We start from the raw sequence: 19,863 nt of genomic DNA, 5'->3' as shown, positions 1-19,863 counted from the left end.
ACAGCCTCTGATGAACAAATGTGGGGACATCACGTTGAAGGATTGGATAAGCGGGTTCTTTGCAGTTGTATGTAGTCCCTCTAAAGCTTCAACTTCAACTCTGTACTTTCCCAATTAATATTCTCAATGTGTTTGGTGCCTTCCTGAGTTGAACATCTCGATTTTGTTTGGTTATAAATCAAGGTTTCCCATGAATCATCATGGATGTTTGACCTATTCAGGATTGCTTTGAGGACATTCTGCGATCTTCCTGGAAGACTCCTCCTACAACTGAGTTCTGTGGGGAGCTTCAGGAGCCTACTGTCAGTTATACACAATTGTTGTGTTCAGCAGAACTCCTTAATGGTGGATATATTGTCTTGGGAAAGGATACTGCTGTAGGACTGTCTTTCTTGCCACCAGATTTGGAGGATTTTGTGAAGTCACAGTTAGAATTACCTGTCTAGTTCTGTGCGGTGCCTGCAGCTGTTTGTTCAAGCCTTTGATGTTTATAGGAGCACAAGGACCAAGCTGCTTGGTAAACTATAACTTTAGTTTCAGAATTGAGCTCAAGGTTCTCATATATGAATGAAATCAACAATTATACTTAAGGATTTTTGCTGCTTTATCTTTATTGCTTTTTTTTTTGTTTTGCGAAAATTTGTTTAAATAAACTGGTTGTTTTATCATTAGAGTCATTTGCTTGGTCTGCATTTGCATTCTGAGTACTTTGGTTACCCCATATTACTAAGAAATAAAATAATAAATAATCTGTAAATTCAACAAACCTTACAGGTAGCAGGAACTATACATGTATCATACATCAAAGATGGAATATTGAAGGAATATGGGTTATATGCTATTCTGAAGAAATGTATAGGCCAGGCGCTTACCAAGTTTGTTGACAACTGCATGATACTTTCCAGTGAGTTAATCTCACAAGCATTGTAGAAATAGAGAAGAAACACAGTAAAAACAAATGAAAAGGACATTCAATACAGTACACACTGGTAATTTGACATCCTTATTCAAAAAAGGAGGGAGGCAGAAAGAGGCAACTGTAGGCTGATCAGCCTAACATCTATTGTTGGTAAAATATTGGAATCAATTATTAAGAAAGTACCAGCAGAACATTTGAAGAATCATAATGTAATCTCGCAGAGTCAGCACAGCTTTCTGAAAAGGAACTCATATCTAACTAACTATATGGATTCTTAAGGGGCTTGACAGGGTCAATGCTTTCCCTCGTAGGAGAGTTTAGGACGGGATGGTATAGTCTCAGAAAAAAAAGGGGCGTCAATTTAAGTCTGAGATGAGGTAGAATTTCTTCTCTCAGAGGGCCGTGAATCTTTGGAACTCATTGTCACAGAGAGTCGTGGGGGCAGACTCCTTGTGTGTGTTTAAAGCTACAATAGATAAGGCTGAGATAGATAGATCAGTAGGGGAATCAAGAGTTATGGGGAAAACACAAGAAAGTGGATGTGAGGGATGTTGTATCAGCCATGATCCTATTGAATGGCAGAGTAGGCTTGAGGACTGAACAGCCTCCTGTTGTTCCTATTTATTATGGTCTTACGTACTTCTGCCAACACACATTATTACAATTACACAGCACTTCCTTGAGGCTTTGCCTTGCCTGATGGATGCTCTGCAACTGTAAAATTGAATTTAGCATTATTTTTATTACAAGTTTCTATCCCACTGAGGAGGCTTCAGACAAATCCATACTCTGAAAATTCTGCTCATGTCTTGATAGTTCTGACAATTTTGACTATAACTGAAACAATGAGAATATTTCAAAATAAACAACAATTTTCTGAGTAAAGCAACATGACATTTTAAAAAAAATGTCAATTCACTTACGTTCCAAAATTAACCAATCTTCATAAAAATATTTCTGAATCTGGGTCTGAATTTACCCCTTTGCCAAAAAATAACCAGTTCTTCCTTGGGCCAAATCCAAATTGTGTATCAGAAATTGTCAAAACCTGTCTATTAGTTTTTGGAGTACATTGTTTATAGGAAAACTTATCACCATCAACCTTCAGTGGTAGAGGTTAAAAAAATCCAAAAACTGGAACAGGTGGTGCACTAAAATGTATTGTAGGAAACATATGATTATGTAACAAGTAAAATGTGAATTTACTGTGAGGGATTGGGAAAGATATGATGAAACAGACAAAGGAAGCAGAATCAAAACTAACATTTCAATTAGTGTGCACCAACTAAATGTCAAACATCTCAATGGGGCATTAGATCAGTACATTATCTTTACAACTTCCTTTAAGAAATTCTATCTACATGGAGAGAGAAGAAATAGAGCATAGCTAAGCATCAATTTCAAATCAAACCCATTTTATCACAAGAAAAAACAACTAAAAAAGGAAATGAAAGAAAAACATTCATCTGAATGATGATTAATCTAGTCATAAAAGCCAAAATAGAATGACCAGCTATGGCTCCTGATTTAGAAGATGCACATCTTCTGAATTCATCAAATGACAATTGGAAACCTCAATTTATGGAGCTACCAATAATGAATAATCCAAATTATCAGTAATAATCATTAAATGGTCAAAGACAAATATACAGGCATCAACCCAAGGGCACCTTGCAGGAAGAAACTTTGAGTGTAGCATTTGTCAATGAAGGCAGGGCCTAAGGTAATGTCTCACTAATAAACATCTCATCAACATGAGCAGCAACTTAAATTTGCAGCTTATTAAATGGTCATTCAGAAATATCTCATTCTTCAAAAACAGCAAAAGTCTTTATCATAAATTTAAAATCAGCTCAAAGAGCTAATGAGTAGAAAATTTTGTCTGGTTGCTAAATTGCAATGAAATCATAAATATAACAGGAATATTTCTAGCAAAGCAATGAAAACATTCAAAAAAAGTTTACAATTTTGTCATTTGTAGCTGTGAAGAATATAGGACATAGAACATTACAGCACAGTACAGGCCCTTCGGCCCTCGATGTTGTGCTGACCTGTCATACCGATCTGAAGCCCGTCTAACCTACACTATTCCATGTATGTCCATATGCTTGTCCACACTACCAGATCTGAAACTTTGCCAATGCATAGCAACAACCAAATGAAGTTATTTGGGCAAGAAAACTGTTTAACTTTGCAATTGTTGACATTCAATGTGACAATATTTTTAGGACTTGAATCAAATAGTGATCCCATTTAATTTTCTTCCTGTAGGTTAGCAGATGAATACTCCTGATTTTCAACTGTCCCATCCCAACACCATACAGCATGAGAATGAGTTTGCACACACAAGAAAAGTCCCAACACTATGCAGCAAATTAACAGACAAACAAGGACTTCATTGAAATTCAAATGTCAGAGCTCAATGATGTCAGTCCAGAAATCTGATAAAACTTTCCTTCACAAGGCAGGCACCTGATCATCACTAAAGACACCAAACCACAATAATCCAGAAGAAGGTCAAGAATATATAGGATACATATTCTTGTTTCTTCATGGAATTTTTTTGTGACTCTGGACAAGCTGATGCTTTCCCTTAGACTCTACAAGGAAATCAAAGGTCTGGCTCTTGTCTACCCACCCCAATCTATTTACCTGACTGAAGAGGTGTTGGTGAAAACTTGATTTTCATCCTGTTGGCCCCATGCTGAGTTAATATCAGGATAATGCATATTTAATTTTTTATTTGCTGGCAACAGATAAGATTTGCAATGTGCTGTACTGTTCTATGTTCTAAGGTTTGCAATTCATCCACCTGTTTGTCAACTATCTGTGGATTCCCCCAAGCGATATATAAATCTTCACAAAACATTTTACTTTCTAACAAAACTTTGTTATCAGCATGATCATTAATTCTATTTATCGCTTTCAGAACCACTACTAAATAGTCTAAACAATAAGCACTCCATTTGGCAGAGCTGTCCAATTAGCACTATTACAATTGATTGCGACTGTAAATTTCTTATTATTTAGTCAATTAATCTAATTTACAATATTATGCTGAATCTTATACGCTCATATATAAGCTTGTATCTGTAGTATCTGCAGAAATGAAAATTATGATTTTAGTCTATAGTTATAAACTATTTTATTCTGTAGCATAATCTTACAACTGTGGAAGCACAGAAAAAAAAGCTATTTAGCGCTTCATGATTGTTTAAGCTCTTTTTGCAATCACTCTCACTATTGTATCCTTTTCATATAACCTTGCATTTTTTTTCTTTTTCAAGCACACATTCAATTCTGCCTTGACAGTTACTACTGAATTTACTTCTACCATCCTTTCAGGTACTATATTTAAGATTACGACAAAACGATTGTTACATTTTTGTTTGAAAAAGGCAGTGGATAGGAAACAGGAAACTACTGGCCAATTAGCTTAATAGAGATCTGTAATAGAAATGTTGGAAGATATTACGGAAGACATTATGGAAGACATTACAGAAGGTCACATAGAAAAATCCAAGGTAATCAGGCGGAGTTAACATGATTTTGAAGAGGAAACCATGTTCAACCAATTTATTGGAGTTCATTGAAGATGTGACACTTGCTGTGGATAAAGGATAACTGGTAAACATATTATTTCTAGATTTCCAGCAGATACTTGAAAAAGGTGTCACATCAAAAATCACTGGAGAAAATAAAAGGACATGGTGTAGAGAGCAACAAATCAGTATGGACAGAACATTGGCTGGCTAAAATGAAGCATTTGGCAGAACAGTATTGGGGTTATTACAACATGCTTGTTAAACCTACTATCTTCTCTATTGTGAGGTATACATGTTTTTTGTGTAAGTAAACAATTTTCTGGGGACAATATTCAATAAGTTGGCTTATTGTCCCAAGGTTTTTATGTGCCTCATCTTTTGAAAGGTTGGTATTGCTTTAGCCGACTTTCAATCCTGGAGTACCAGCGTTGTTACCAGAACAATTCCTAATAATTATTTAACACTCTTGGATGTTTTTTACCAAAGTCTGGTATGATCAGAAAGTATGAATAATAGTTTCAATCTAACAATTAAATAGCCGGCAAGTATTTTTCTCCATAAACTAACATGACTGTCCCTGACTTGGATTATCTAATTAGGGCAATTTGTCAGTCACACAAAAATGAAATTCATTATAAATAAGTGTAAGGCTCTCCCATTATTCTCTTTCATCAATAAACACAGTGGTTAACTTTAATGATTGCTTTTTCTCTCTGCTACGTAGCTTTCATTTCTTCCAATATCTATTTTGATATCCTGTTCCAGTGTTCTCTTTCCTTGTGTCTAAATTATATTTAATACTATGATATCTTTAACGTACTAATTTTTCATAAAAAATACACAAAATCATACATATTGGTATATAAAATTGTAGATAAAACATGAAATTTTGGAGACACATTTTACGCTAAGAATCTTGAGAACGTCGAGCTTGCAAGGAGTAATTGAGGTGAATGGCACAAAGATTTGGAGGGACATGGGCAAGGAGCAGGCAGGTGGGACTAGTTTAGTTTGGGATTATGTTTGGCATGGACTGGTTGAACCAAAGAATTTGTTCCCATGCTGCATGACTATATCACTCTACGTATTTAATGGGGAAGATCGGAAAGTACATCACTCTGAGGGAGAAATAAATAAATAAGTTTGTTGATGTGCTTAATGATGAGGCTTGAGAAGGCTAGTGTAGAGCATAAATGGTGGCATGGTCCAGTTAGGTCAAACACCCTTATCTGTTATGTAAACTGTATATGGTACTAGGTTCTATCTGAATATAGAGTAAGATTTACTCTATATTGTATTGTATATTTGCGTATATATGGTTCAACACCTCTGTATACTAGTAGCATAGTTTATAGGTTGTTTTACTGAATACTTTAAAATCTGTTATACCGTTTCAATATTTTATATTGTGAACGACAATTTATTCATTTGACTCTACTGGCATTCAAAAAAATGCCTAAGCTCTGTTCTCCTCATTTATAATACAATCTGAATTAATTGCTACAATTACAGTCTTCTGGTTCTTTGTCACTCTTGCATTAACCAATATTTAATGTACCAGATACACTGGTCTGAAGCATAATAGTACAATTGGGGGAGGAGGGGCATTCAACCAGAATTACAATTGCCATTGTGCCACCTCATTACTTAACAGAGCTAATGGAATCTATGCAGTGTGACCGGGAGTGAAATCGAGAGGATCTTTATTAAAAATAAATGGTTAGAGTATTTTCTCAATTCTGAAGTCAATGTGACAAATGTCCCTTCAAGTTAGCATCCCTTCCTCCGAGGACAGCATTGTTTCAAGCTCCACTGAATGCCAGTACCATACTTTGAGTAAAGCAGTATCTCCAGAATTCTAAGAGATAATGGGAACTGCAGATGCTGGAGAATCCAAGATAATAAAATGTGAGGCTGGATGAACACAGCAGGCCAAGCAGCATCTCAGGAGCACAAAAGCTTCCAAGATAATAAAATGTGAGGCTGGATGAACACAGCAGGCCAAGCAGCATCTCAGGAGCACAAAAGCTCCTTGTGCTCCTGAGATGCTGCTTGGCCTGCTGTGTTCATCCAGCCTCACATTTTATTATCTCCAGAATTCTAACTTGGATTCAGTAATACAGGGCACTGGTAAGACCACATCTGGAGTAGTGTGTAGAGTACTGGTCATTCTACTTATGAAAGGATGTTAATGCACTGGAAGTAGTTCAGAGAAGGTTTACAGTACTAATACCGGCAATGAGTGTATTGCCTTATGGGACAGGCTAGGCAGGCTGGGCCTGCATCTTCTGGGGTTTAGAAGTGTGAGAGGCAACTTAATTGAAATGTATAGCATTCTGAGGGGACTTGATCAGGTGTGTACAGAACGGGTGTTTTGTGTTGTGGGAGAATCTAGAACTATGAAGTCATAATTTAAAAATAAGGGGCAACCATTTAAGGCAGAGGTGAGGCTTTTCAAACATGGTCATGATTACAAAAGTAGGACATGAAGCAGTCACTTTGTCGACATCTAATTCCCACAAAAGTTAATGTGATGATCAGATATTCCATGTTTGCGATATTAACTTAGGACAAAAATTTGCTCAGATACCTGGGTAAAATTCTCAGCTTTGGTTTGAAATAGTTCTTTGGGATCTGTTACATTCTCCCGGGAGGCCAGATGTAGGGCCAAATTTTCCTATAGGTATGGGAATGGGTGTGAGAGTGGTCACATATTAATTTTCTTTCCTGGTGAAAATTCAATCTTTCTCCACATTCCAGGCACTGTGCCATTTCTGTCTGGCATTTTTATAGTTCAGGAATGCAAGTTTGCAAAATAAACATTTACTCTTGGCACGTTTGGATTCCCTACTTTAATTGACGTGTGAAATTCAAATTTCATCCCACACATCACTTCTATTTTGCAATGAGGGGCAACACCTCCAACGTTGCAGCACTCCCACAGTTCTCCATTGGAATGTCAACTTTCATTTCTATGTCTTGGAGTGGAACTTGAAACCAGAATCCTGTGATTCAGAAGAAAGAGCTGTGACCAATTGTGACCAACTAAGCTGTGACTGATACATAATGAGGCAGGACCTCATCTTTTTAAAATAATTACCACCCTGTGATCAGACAAATGGATAACTTGACTGAGAGGCTGGAGGAAACAGCAGCACCACATGGCTAAAGCTTGGAGTTTTTGCAGTTGGATGGAGATTGATTGGGGAGGCTATGGCCATCATGGAGGAAACACATTCACAACCAAAAGGGCTGTGGGTGCAAAAAGCTCGGGTTAAGACATGTGGGAGAGGCTGACAACTGAGGTTAAAATGGTTGAAATATTAAAAGACGAACATCGTACACAATTTTACACAGTCATAATGTTCTAATGTGCGTAGCAGCAATATTAGGGAAGATCAACGAGTAATAATAGATATGAAAATCTATATGTGTCCATTCAAGCTCTGCTACACATTTCTGATGCATTTTTAACAAAAACTTCATGCACTATGAACAACATATCTGGAATCAGGTTATGCATTAAACTATCTGTTAATTTTACAGACTGACAGGAATGGAATATTCTAATGTCCCAAGGGACAGAAAGCAACAAAAATATCTTTTAATATGCATGCCAAGAAAGCACAAACAGGCACTTATATACCATGATAAGATTAGCAAACAAAATAATAGAAATTTGCTGCAACATATATATTAAAAGATAGACAGTGTTAGGGTATTTCTTAGTCTTTATGATAGATTTTAACTGTTGGGCAGCTGAACCAAGCAGGGCGTTCACTGCATGCTTGATCTGTGTTCGAAGTTGTGGGGCAGTTCCTTAAGGGTCAGATGGATATTGCAAGAAGATGGAATACTCCCCACTTGCCTGGATATATGCAGCTCCAACAACACTCAAGAAGTTTAAAATCATCGAGCACAAAGTAGCCTGCTTGATTGGCACCACATACACTCCCTCCACTATTCACATTCAGTAGCAGACGTGCGTATTATCTACAAGATGCACTGCAGAAATTCACCAAAGATCCCCAGACAGCACCTTCCAAACGTCTGACCACTTCCAACTAGAAGTGCAAGGGCAGCAGATAAATGGGAACACCACCATCTTAAGTTGAGAACATATCGCCAATCCTTCACTGTTGCTGGGTCAAAATCCTGGAATCCTCCTCCTAATGGCATTGTGGGTCAAACCACAGCAGGTGGACTGCAGCAATTCAAGAAAGCAGCTCACCACCACCTTCTCAAGTGCAACTAGGGATTGGCAATAAATGCTTGTCCAAGCAGCAATTCCCACATCCCGCACAAAAAAATAGAAATGAAAAAGGGATTAGTTCACTTTAGGATATCTGTCAGCATGAATGAGTAGGACCAAAGGGTCTGTTTCCGACCTGTATTACTCTGTGACTCTATTGATCTGATTATACTGTCGTTATCTCACAGCAGATTCAACAGGAATAGTAAAAACTCCATTACTCCTGATATCCATGCAGGAGTGCGAAACACATATTGATAAAATAGTACAATTTGTCCACTGGCAGCACAGCCTAGAGCAGACTCACATGTAGAAGGTATTTCTATTGTTTCTTTTTGCTATGGTTCTATTTTAACTTCTACTTTCAAAATAAGTCATTAAAAACTCTGGTTCTACATTCGCTCTGTAACAGTTTTGATAACCTAAAACAAAAACTGAATTGCTGGTAAAACTTGGCAGGTGGCAGGATCTGTGTTCTGATAAAGAGTCACCAGACTTGAAATGCTAACTCTGCTTTCTTCCCACAGATGCTGTCATATCTGATAAGTTTCACTAGCAATTTCTGTTTATGTTTCAGATCACCAGCATCCACAGCTCTGTTTTATTTTATTGACAACCCGGAGTTTGTCAGCCTTGCTCAGTGGCAGAACTTGTCCTTCTCACTCGGGATGTGGGTTCAAGCCTCATACTGACATATAAGTGCATAATATTGGCTGATAATTCATTGCAGTGCTTCCCTGTTGGAAGGCCAGGTGGAATTTAATATAGTAATGGTGTACTTCCTTGGCAGCTGGAGAACGATCTAAAGCAACACATTGGCTTTTTATGGGAAAGCTCAGAGCTTTAAGTCCAAACAAGAAATTAACTGCATAGCAGTGGGCCTTGCCATGATCATGGATTCAGGGACAGAAACCTCAGTTAGCCATAGCTGATAATAGAAAGTCCTCATAGCTTGTCAGCATCGCTGGGGAGACAGTAACTGCTGTCAGTGTTGCACCCACTCAAGGCCCAGCGTCACCATGGACCTGGGTCACAGGTAAATCATGATATCAGGGGTCCATGGCAGAGGGAAGTCTGCAGCAAGGGCCACCATTCTTAATTCCACGTCCCTTCATTAAGCATTCTGTGCCTTTGAACAATGGAATTTTCTGAAAATCCTTAATCAACCCTGACTGGGTGGCATGGTGGCTCAGTGGTTAACACTGCTGCCTCACAGCACCAGGGGCCCAGGTTCAATTCCACACTTGGGTGGCTGTCTTTTTGGAGTTTTCACATTCTCCCTGTGACTGCATGGATTTCCTCTGGGTGCTCTGGTTTCCTCCCACAGTCCAAAGATGTGCTGGTTAGGTGGGTCGGCCATGCTAAATCGCCCTGTAGTGTCCAGGGATGTGTAGGTTAGGTGGATTAGCTATGGGAAATGTCAGAGTTACAAGGATACACAAGGGGGTGAATCTCTGTGGGATGCTCTTCAAAGGGTCAGTATGGGCTGAGTGGCCTACTTCCACACCATAGGGATTCTATGGCTGGGTTTATTTTTCAAGCTTCCCACATGGTCTGTCTTAACAAATTGTGTTCCTGGCAGGCAATCCCATTAACAATAAACTGATCCAGATCTGGAGGTTGGTGGGATGGTACGTGAGGACGAGGGGTATTCTGATTTAGCTGTTATTGCGGGGAGGGGGTGTGAGAGATGAGTTGCGGGAAACGCAGGAGACAAGTTCAAGGGTGTTGTCGACCACTGAGGGGGACAAGTTGCGGTCCTTGAAAAATGAGGACATCTGGCACATTCGGGAATGGAATGCCTCATCCTGGGAGATGCAGCGGAGGCAAAGAAATTGGGAATAGGGGATAACAAAGTGTGGAGCCGGATGAACACAGCAGGCCAGCAGCATCTTGGCCTGCTGGGTTCATCCAGCTCCACACTTTGTTATCTTGGATTCTCCAGCATCTGCAGTTCCCATTACCTCTGGGGAATAGGGGATGGCATTTTTTGCAGGAAGGTTGGTGGAATACACCGCATCATCCTTGACACTTCCGCCCACTGCAATCTTACCACACCACCAGAGACATTTTTCCCTCTCCACCCTTATCTGCTTTCCGGAGGGACCACTCTCTCCGTGACTCCCTTGTCCGCTCCACACTCCCCTCCAGCTCCACCACACCCAGCACTTTTCCCTACAACCGCAGTAAGTGCTACACCTGCCACTATACCTCCCCCCTCTCACCTCCATCCCAGGCCTCAAGAAGACTTTCCACAGCAAGCAGATGCTCACCTGCATATCTGCTAATGTGATATACTGTATATGCTGTTCTAGCTTTGGCCTCCTCTACATCATGGAAACCAAGCAGAGGCTTGTGGACCGCACTGCGGAACACCTACGCTCGGTTTGCAACAAACGACTGCACCTCCCAGTCGCAAACCATTTCAACTCTCCCCACTCCTTAGATGACATGTCCATCCTGGGCCTCATGCCATGCCACAACAATGCCACCCGAAGGTTGCAGGAACTGCACCTCATATTTCGGGAGGGAACCCTGAAGTCCAATGGTATCAATGTGGGCTTCACAAGCTTCCAAATCTCCCCTCACCCGACCACATCCCAAAACCAGCCTAGCTCGTCCCCGCCTCCCTAACCTGTCCTTCCTCCTACCTATCCCCTCCTCCCCCTCAAGCCCTACCCCCATCTCCTACCTACTAGCCTCATCCCGCCCTTTGACCTTGTCTGTCCTCCCTGGACTGACTCATCCCCTCCCTCACTCTCCACCTACACTCACCTCTACTGGTTCCATCCCCGCCTCTTTGAACTGTCTGTCTCCTCTCCACCTATCTTCTCCTTTATCCATCTCCTATCCACCTCCCCCTCTCTCCCTATTTATTTCAAAATCCCCTTCCCCTCCCCCATTTCTGAAGAAGGGTATAGCCCCAAAATGTCAGCCTTCCTGCTCCTCTGAAGCTGCTTGGCCTGGAGTGTTCATCCAGCTCTACATTTTGTTATCCTCGATTCACCAACCTTCTGACTGGGCTGCCTGCTGTCCTTAATCGAGTCATGTTCTGACTGAACGGTCATCCTGAAACTTGAACTCTGTTCCTTTCCATTGATGATGCTAGACTTGCTGAGTTTTTCCTAGCTTCTTTTTTGATCTTATTTCAGATTTCTCGTAGCTGCAGTATTTTGATTATTCTTAATTTGATGGCAGTCCTGGTAGCAACCTCTTAATATTGTGCTCTTCTACTTCCATTCTATAACATTGTCTCAAAATGGTAACCCAATATTTCCCTGCCATGGCCCCTCTTCACACTCTGAATAACTATGAATGAACTCCATAAACTCCATAGGCCAGGAGACCAGTTGAACATTTTGCAACTGCACCACTCCCTGCTTGTCTAAACCTTGTCAGAATTAAAATTTGACCTCTGTGTCTTTCCATTAACTCCAGACTGCTTAATCATTCTACATGCTTCCTCCAATCAGTTTGCAGTTCTCAGCATTCATATCAATGAATGTAGAGGTTATAAAGGTAAAAGCTGCATGCAAAGTCTGAAAGTCAACAGGGGTATTCAGTCCATAGAGAATTAACTTGTTTCATCTAGAAATGAAATTGTCTTTTACTGTGCTGTCAGCACAAGCTGTGCAGGCATGTGAAATGAAGACGACAATACACAAGCAATACGTCACATTTGCACCTTGAGAGGCCTGTGCCATTAACTGATAGGGCATGAATTTTTCTTAACTGTAACTACTTCTGTTATATTTTCCCGATTTTACATGGCGATTGAAGGGATAAGTAAACTTGGAGACTTGGCAATACAATACAACCTTTTACAACGTTGATCACAGTGATGTATAGTCCACTATATCTATGATATCAGTCATGGTGTTGGCAGCGGTCAAACATGATGCTATTGCATTTCATCATGCCCATTCGGTCAATCAAAGTACTACCTCTCTTAACTCCCTACAAACATATTCACAGCCATCTGTCAACCAAGACACTGTCTTGCCTATCATCTTCAATTTGTCAAACATGGAAATACCTGCCCCTGTATGTTCACACTGTAAATCACAGTGCTATGTCCTCTTAATACTGAATCTGTCAAGCTTGGTGGTGTCTGCTCCTCAACATTATCTTTCAATCACAGTAACTGTGCCCATCAAGGTGAATAATATTTACATTGAGAAATAAAATGTTTTCACTTTGCAGGCAGATGGATGTCAGCGTCAAGACATCACAGATTAGTAGCACATAACACCACTGATTTCAGAGTAGACTTCTCGGAACACCATTTCTTTGGGCCATGTTTAGAACAGCACCCATGACTGCACCAACAAAATTATTCCATTTCAATATTATCTTACATAAAAGGAGAAAATGCTGGAAATATTCAACAGGTGAGACAACATCTGCAAAGAGAGAATCAGACTGAATGATCTGTCAAAACAGCATGTCACCTTACATTTGCCAATTTACTAAACTCAAATTTCTGTGCTTTGGCTGTTCATGATCAATATGAAATGTTTTAGATGTCCTTACTAATTTACTACTGAATATTTACAACCAGTTGATATAAATACTCCTATTTGTTTATCCTGTACTGGATTCAATCCTACACATAAAGATTGTTGGAAAACTAACCCACATTCTCGGTGGGAACCCAGGTAAACATCTGGCTTAATCTATAACACGCAACAGAACAGCCAAGATATGACAATGGATAAGTAAAATGAGGTAGAAAAACATAAATATGACATTTCTTCAAAAATGCTGTAAAAGTGACCAATGTTCTGAAAGTTTACACCAGTGAACATATAAATTGTACCAAACATGTAAGATGCCAGAAAATAGTTGTGACCTTACATAGACTTTTAATTAAACTGTGGGAACGATTAATAATTTGGTACAAAAACACTGTCAAAAGATTTTTGCAATGTCATTTGATTGACTAGGAAATGATGTACAGAATTTTGGAGATCATTGGAAGTAGCAAGTCAATTGGTTGTGCATTCATTTTAAAATCTATTCCAGGGTTGATCACAGAATCACTGCATTGCAGTGCTGACAACATGTTGCACTAGAAGGGGTACTGCCCTCCAGAGAACATATTGAAGGCAGAATGTTCACTTAAATAGCACCTTACATATCCTCCGGTTATCCAAAGGTGCTTCAGCAACACCTTATTCTTTTTAAAATATAGTCACATTTATAAAATGGCAGTGATGTTGGTTGAAAGAAGAGTGCTGGTCAAAACACTTCCTCTATTGTGTATGCTGCCATTGGATCTTTTATATCTATCTATACAAGCAATGAGATTCTCTCCTTGTTGTTTAACGCTGAACACATCACATCTGTAAATACTCGATTCTTTCAGTATTTCATCAACATGTGGCCTGAGACCGTTCGAAGTTCTGGAGTGACATGTGAACCCAAGCTTTATGACTTAGCTTTATCACTGGGCCAAAATTTGCAAGCTGTTGCCTGTTAATATCCCAACAGTTCCAGTGGACTCTAAAGATATTAAGACATAATTAAAAAAAATAACAAGAAATGTCACCACTGCCCTGGCCAACATTCCTCTTGCAATCAACATCATCTAAGACTGTTTCCTCTGGATGTATCTTACAAATGTTTCTAAAGATTCCACTGAGTGCAAAATAAGCATTAGTGCAGTCTGAGGCTATTTATTGTATGCAAAAGACCTTGAAACATTTGTAAGTTATGACCAGGTGCTATAAAAATGAATGTTTTTTAATCATAAAATGGTGTGGTAGCACTAATTTTCCTCAGGAGCCCTCATGTTGTATTATTTCTCCACCTGTTGGTCAGTATTAAATATTACAGCATTGGACATATATTTAAGTACAATTTTCAGTCACAATTCTTATGTACTAACATGGTGCATCTTTTAAAAAAGAATCATTCAGGGGATGTGGACATTGCTGGCTAAGGCACCATTTATTGCCCATCCCTCCTTGTCCACTATAAGGAAGTGGTGAGCTGCATTTTTAAAACGCTGCAGTCTCTTTGGTGTAGGTAGACACACAATGCCAGTAGGGGGGGTAACTGAACCATGACCACTCTAACATCTATCTTCAAACTGCAGAATGAACACTCAGAGGCCAAGCCCCAAACCATCAATGATGCATTTTGACTAATAGAGATGTACAGCACAGAAACAGACCCTTTGGTCCAGTTCGTCTGTGCCGACCAGATATCCTAGATAAATCTAGTCCAATTTGCCAGCATATCCCTCTAAATCTTTCCTCTTTATATACTCATCCAGACGCCCATTAAATGTTGTTCGAATAGGAAGGGTTTAGAGGGATATGGGCCAAATCTGGCAAACGGGGCTAGATTTATCTAGGATATATGCTTGGTGTGAATGGCAACCGTTTAAAAAGGCAGCTCATCACTTCCTTATAATGGGCAAGTAGGGATGGGCAGCCATTTCCACATCCATTGAATGATTTTGTTTTAAAGATACACCTTGTTAGTACATCACAATTGTGACTGAAAATTGTACCTGAATGTATGTCTAATGCTGTAGTACTTAATATCGGCCAACAGATGGAGAAATAATACAACATAAACATACAACGACTCCTGGGGAAAATTAGTGCTACCACACCATTTTATGATTAAAGAACATACATTTTTACAGCAACTAGTCATAACTCACAATGTCTCAAGGTCTTTTGCATACAACAAATAGCTTCGAAGTGCACTAATGCTCATTTTGCACTCAGTGGAATCTTACAAACATCAGTAAGATATATCCAGAGGAAACGGTCTTAGATGATGTTGATCGCGAGAAGAATGCTGGCCAGGGCAGTAGCAACATTTCTTGTTTTTTTTTGAATTATTTCTTAAAATCTTTGCAGCTCACTGGAACAAATGGGATGTTAACAGGCAACAGCTTTTAAATTTTGGCCCAGTGATGGTTATTCGTGCGCTAAGTCCTAAAGCTTGGGTTCACATGTCACTCCAGGACATCAAACAGTCTCAGGTCACATTGTTGATGAAATACAGAAAGAATCTTGTATTTACGGATGTGATGGGTTCTGCATTAAAAACTAAGCAGAGACTCTGATGAGATGGATATAAAAGATCCAATGGCAGCATACACAACAGAGGAAGTGTTCTGACCAACATTCTTCCTTCAACCAACATCACTGCCATTTTATACAAGCGACTACATTTTAAAATGAATGCGGTGCTAGTGAAGCACTTTTGGGTAACTGGAGGAGGTGTAAAGTGTTACTTAAGTGAAAATTCTCCCTTTAATGTGCCCTCTAAAGGGCAGTACCCCTTCTAGTGCAACATGCTGTCAGCACTTCAATGCAGTGGTTGTGTGGTCAACTCTGGAATAAATTTTAAAATGCATGCACAACCAATTGACTGATGCTTCTAACGATCTGCAGAATTCCATAGATATTTCCCAAAGCAAACAAATGATATGACAAAACTCTACTGTCTACAGTTGTTATGTACCAAATTATTAATTACTCCCAAGGTGTAGTTAAAAGACTGTGTCAAATCACAACTATTTTCTGACATCTCGCATGTTCAGCCAGAATGGAACTCAGACCAAACATCTGAGAAACAAGTTCTCCATCACCCCGCTCTTGCCACACAACATTGCCTCCTAACCATCAAAATCCACATTTAGACCCAGGATCAATTTCTACACCTTAGGAGCCTCGTCTTGGTGCGAGCAGACATTTATGATGAAATCAATTCAACTCCAATGTGCCAGTGCAGCCTTTGGATACCTGAGGAGCAGCATGCTCAAAGTTTGTGACCTCAAACCTGGCACTAAACTCATGTTTTGATTTGATTTATTGTAGTCATATGTTCCTAAGTACAGTGAAAATCTTTGTTTTGTGAACAGTACAGGCAGATTCTAGCAAGCAAAGACGTACAGATCATAGGGTGATGAGACAGAACAAGGCATGCAAGGTTACAGCTGCACGGGAAGTGTGCAAAGCAAGATGAACATTAGCAAGATCTACATTATTTGAAGTTAGAGTGGTCCATTCAGCAGTCTAATAACCGCAGTGAAGAAGTTGTTCTTGAACCTACTGGTGCTTGTGTTCAAGCTCCTGTATCTTCTGCCCTACAGAAGATATTGGAAGAGAGCATTACCGAGATGGAAGGGGTCTTTGATGATGTTGGCAAACTTTCCATGGCAACAACAGTGTAGGTTGGGGGGGGGGGGGGGGGGTTACATTGTCTGCATGCTCAACAAAGGCTTCTGTACAGGGGCTCGAGCTCCATGATGGTGAAAAGGCTACAAGAATACCCTGAAAGCCTCCTGAAACAAATGCAACATCCCCAAAACATGGGAGTTGCTTGCTCTGGAATACACAAACTGGAGAAACAACTGTGAAGGCACTGAGATAATGGGAACTGCAGATGCTGGAGATTCCAAGATAATAAAATGTGAGGCTGGATGAACACAGCAGGCCAAGCAGCATCTCAGGAGCACAAAAGCTCCTCTGATGAAGGGTCTAGGTCCGAAACGTCAGCTTTTGTGCTCCTGAGATGCTGCTTGGCCTGCTGTGTTCATCCAGCCTCACATTTTATTATCTGTGAAGGCACTGAGTGTTGCTGTGCAGAGTTCAAGCGCAAACAGTGGAAAGAGTGCACAGAATCCAGAGTACTCTACACACCCACCTCACCAAACAGCACCTACCCCATGTGTAGCACCGTCTCCTGCTCCAGAATTGGACTACTCAGCCACTGCAGAGCTGCTCTGCCTTTGGAAGAGACGCAGGACATTGACAACCTTGAGGGACTGTCAATGACATTTGCGACTAGGATGGTATGTTGTATTGTGACAGCAAAGTTACCTTCAAATTCAGTATGGAGCATGTAGCGTTGATGCAACACAATCCCAGTTGTCTGTTGTTATTGTTCAAGAGTAATGCTGACTGAGATGAGTGGTGCACACAGCACCATAAAATGACAGAGTTGCTGATGTTCCACTGAAAGCACATTGTAGAAATGCTAAAACATGATGCTGAAAGATCAAAGTTCTTTGGGGATTTGTCTACATTTTAATTGAGGTAGTACTTCAAAAAGAAACTAAGATCTTGTGAAAACTTGCTTTGTTGTAAATGTTCGCAGTGGATTGCAGAAAACATTCATGAGATAACTATTCATTCGACTCTTTCATCAATTGCTAAGGCCAAGAAGAATTGGAGGTGAAATGTCACATGTATAATTCAACAAATGGCACAGATTGTTCTTCCTCCCAAGTATCAAATAAGACAGGTAACAGTGGCCAGTATGGCCAACATCAGCTTCAGGTGTTTAGTCACCTTCATCTGTTGTTTAACTTCAGTCTCAGGACATGGAAATATAAGAATTTGCAGTGGGAGTAGGGAGTTCAGCCCCTTGAGCCCACTCATTATCATGGTTGATCTTATCCTGGTCTTAACTTCACTTTCCTGTCTGGTCCTCATAGCCTTTTATCCAGTTTTTCATCAGTGTTATGGCAGGGAATGGCCAAGCCCCACTAATAACTAAACTAAAATACACGCCCCAATCTGTTGTGACAGGAGTTAGGGTTCCCCTCTAATAATTATCCACTAAACACTCACAGAAACTCACCTTTCCCCTCATGATCTTTTAAAAGAGTGGTTAAAAAAAAGAAAATCACTAATCTCTCCTTAAAAGTAAAATTTATTCATTTAACCCAACAATGAATTAATTAACAAAATTACTAACAAACTGAAACCCCCCATCCCCCCACCCCCAGACTACTAACTACTTTCTAACTGGTCTAAATTCAACTAGAATGCTGGTTAAATAAAGACAAGTCCCACTAACATAAACCTAATTAATAAGCAGTGATAAGTTATAACTCTATCTCTTCAAGTACACACAGACTGTCTTTTGGAATATTCTGTCCTTCCCACTCTCTTCACAAACACCTTTCCTTCGTTAGTTCTGCTGTCAGGAGTGTTTTATCTCTATAATTTCTTCAATGAGGACTTTGAGCTAAAATGCCGTGGTACCTTTGATTAATTAGGCTTTCTCTGAGAGCTGATTGATGCTAGCTCTGGCAGGTGGCAGTTGTTTCTCATTTTCAGATTGCAGTTGGCTGTCTCTGATTTTCCAATTGCCCTCGTCTTATATACCTGTAATGACATAATCAAATTTTAGTAATATGATAAGTTTCAGGTTGACAACACCGTCAGATTTAAATTCAACTGGCTTTGAATCGCTGAGTTGTGTTTTAAGTTAATTGACCAAATTCAAACTCGTTGTCACAACATCAAAACAAGTCCGCTGTTTTGCCCGTGAGGCATTTTTTATATAACAAGGTGTAGAGCTGGATGAACACGGCAGGCCAAGCAGCATCAGAGGAGCAGGAAGGCTGACGTTTCAGGCCTAGACCCTTCTTCAGAAATTCATTTCTGATGAAGGGTCTAGGCGCGAAACGTCAGCTTTCCTGCTCCTCCGATGCTGCTTGGCCTGCTGTGTTCATCCAGCTCTACACCTTGTCTCAGATTCTCCAGCATCTGCAGTTCCTACTATCTCTAGTGAATCAAGGCCCTGGTTTCTACCAGGAAAACAAAATAAGCCCCATAAGTTGTGAGATTTACTTTCGTACTGTGAATGAGTGGTTTTGGCAGTGAGGCTTGCCACTTCCATTACTCCCCCTCTGCAGTTCCAACTATCTCTGAGGCATTTTTGATACACTTGTTTCATTTTTTGAGGCTCTCAGTACTGGCAACTTCAGCAGCTGCTCACAGACATACATATTTTTTAAATTTTCTAGGTATAGACAAAGCACAAATCTCTTAAAGAAACCACACATTTTAGCTTCCTGCTTTCCACTTCACAATTACTCTACTCAACTTCGTAACAACCAGAAATATATCTACTTCCTTCTTGAATCTGTTGCTTGATTCTGCTGCCACTGCACACTGGGGGGTGGGTGCTACAGATTCACAACCTTCTGAGAGGAGTAGTTTCTCCTCATTGCTGACATCTCAGTTTTGAACCTCCATTCTCTTACTCTATTATCTATAGCTTCTTGTTCAAGACTGTTCCACGAGGGGGAGCATCCGTTCAACGTCTACCTTTGGATTTATGTACCTCAATCAGATTTGCCCTCATTCTTCTGAACTCCAGCAAGT

The 19,863-nt window shown here is 40.0% G+C and overlaps 1 protein-coding gene across 1 annotated transcript in view; it reads right to left on the bottom strand.

Annotated features, from left to right (window-relative positions):
* The window catches only part of LOC125460537 (uncharacterized), a 33,601-nt gene that overhangs the window by 4,032 nt on the left and 9,706 nt on the right, over positions 1-19,863 (bottom strand). The window contains exon 3 of the mRNA XM_048548087.1: positions 18,736-18,858. Within this exon, the coding sequence (XP_048404044.1) occupies positions 18,742-18,858 (117 nt within the window). The 3' untranslated portion in view covers positions 18,736-18,741. The remainder of the gene's footprint in view (positions 1-18,735; positions 18,859-19,863) is intronic.

This window comes from Stegostoma tigrinum, chromosome 11 (genome assembly GCF_030684315.1).
Source record: "Stegostoma tigrinum isolate sSteTig4 chromosome 11, sSteTig4.hap1, whole genome shotgun sequence".
Classification (NCBI taxonomy): domain Eukaryota; kingdom Metazoa; phylum Chordata; class Chondrichthyes; order Orectolobiformes; family Stegostomatidae; genus Stegostoma; species Stegostoma tigrinum.
Note: the sequence above shows the minus strand (reverse complement) of the source record. Positions and strands in the feature narration are given on the sequence as shown.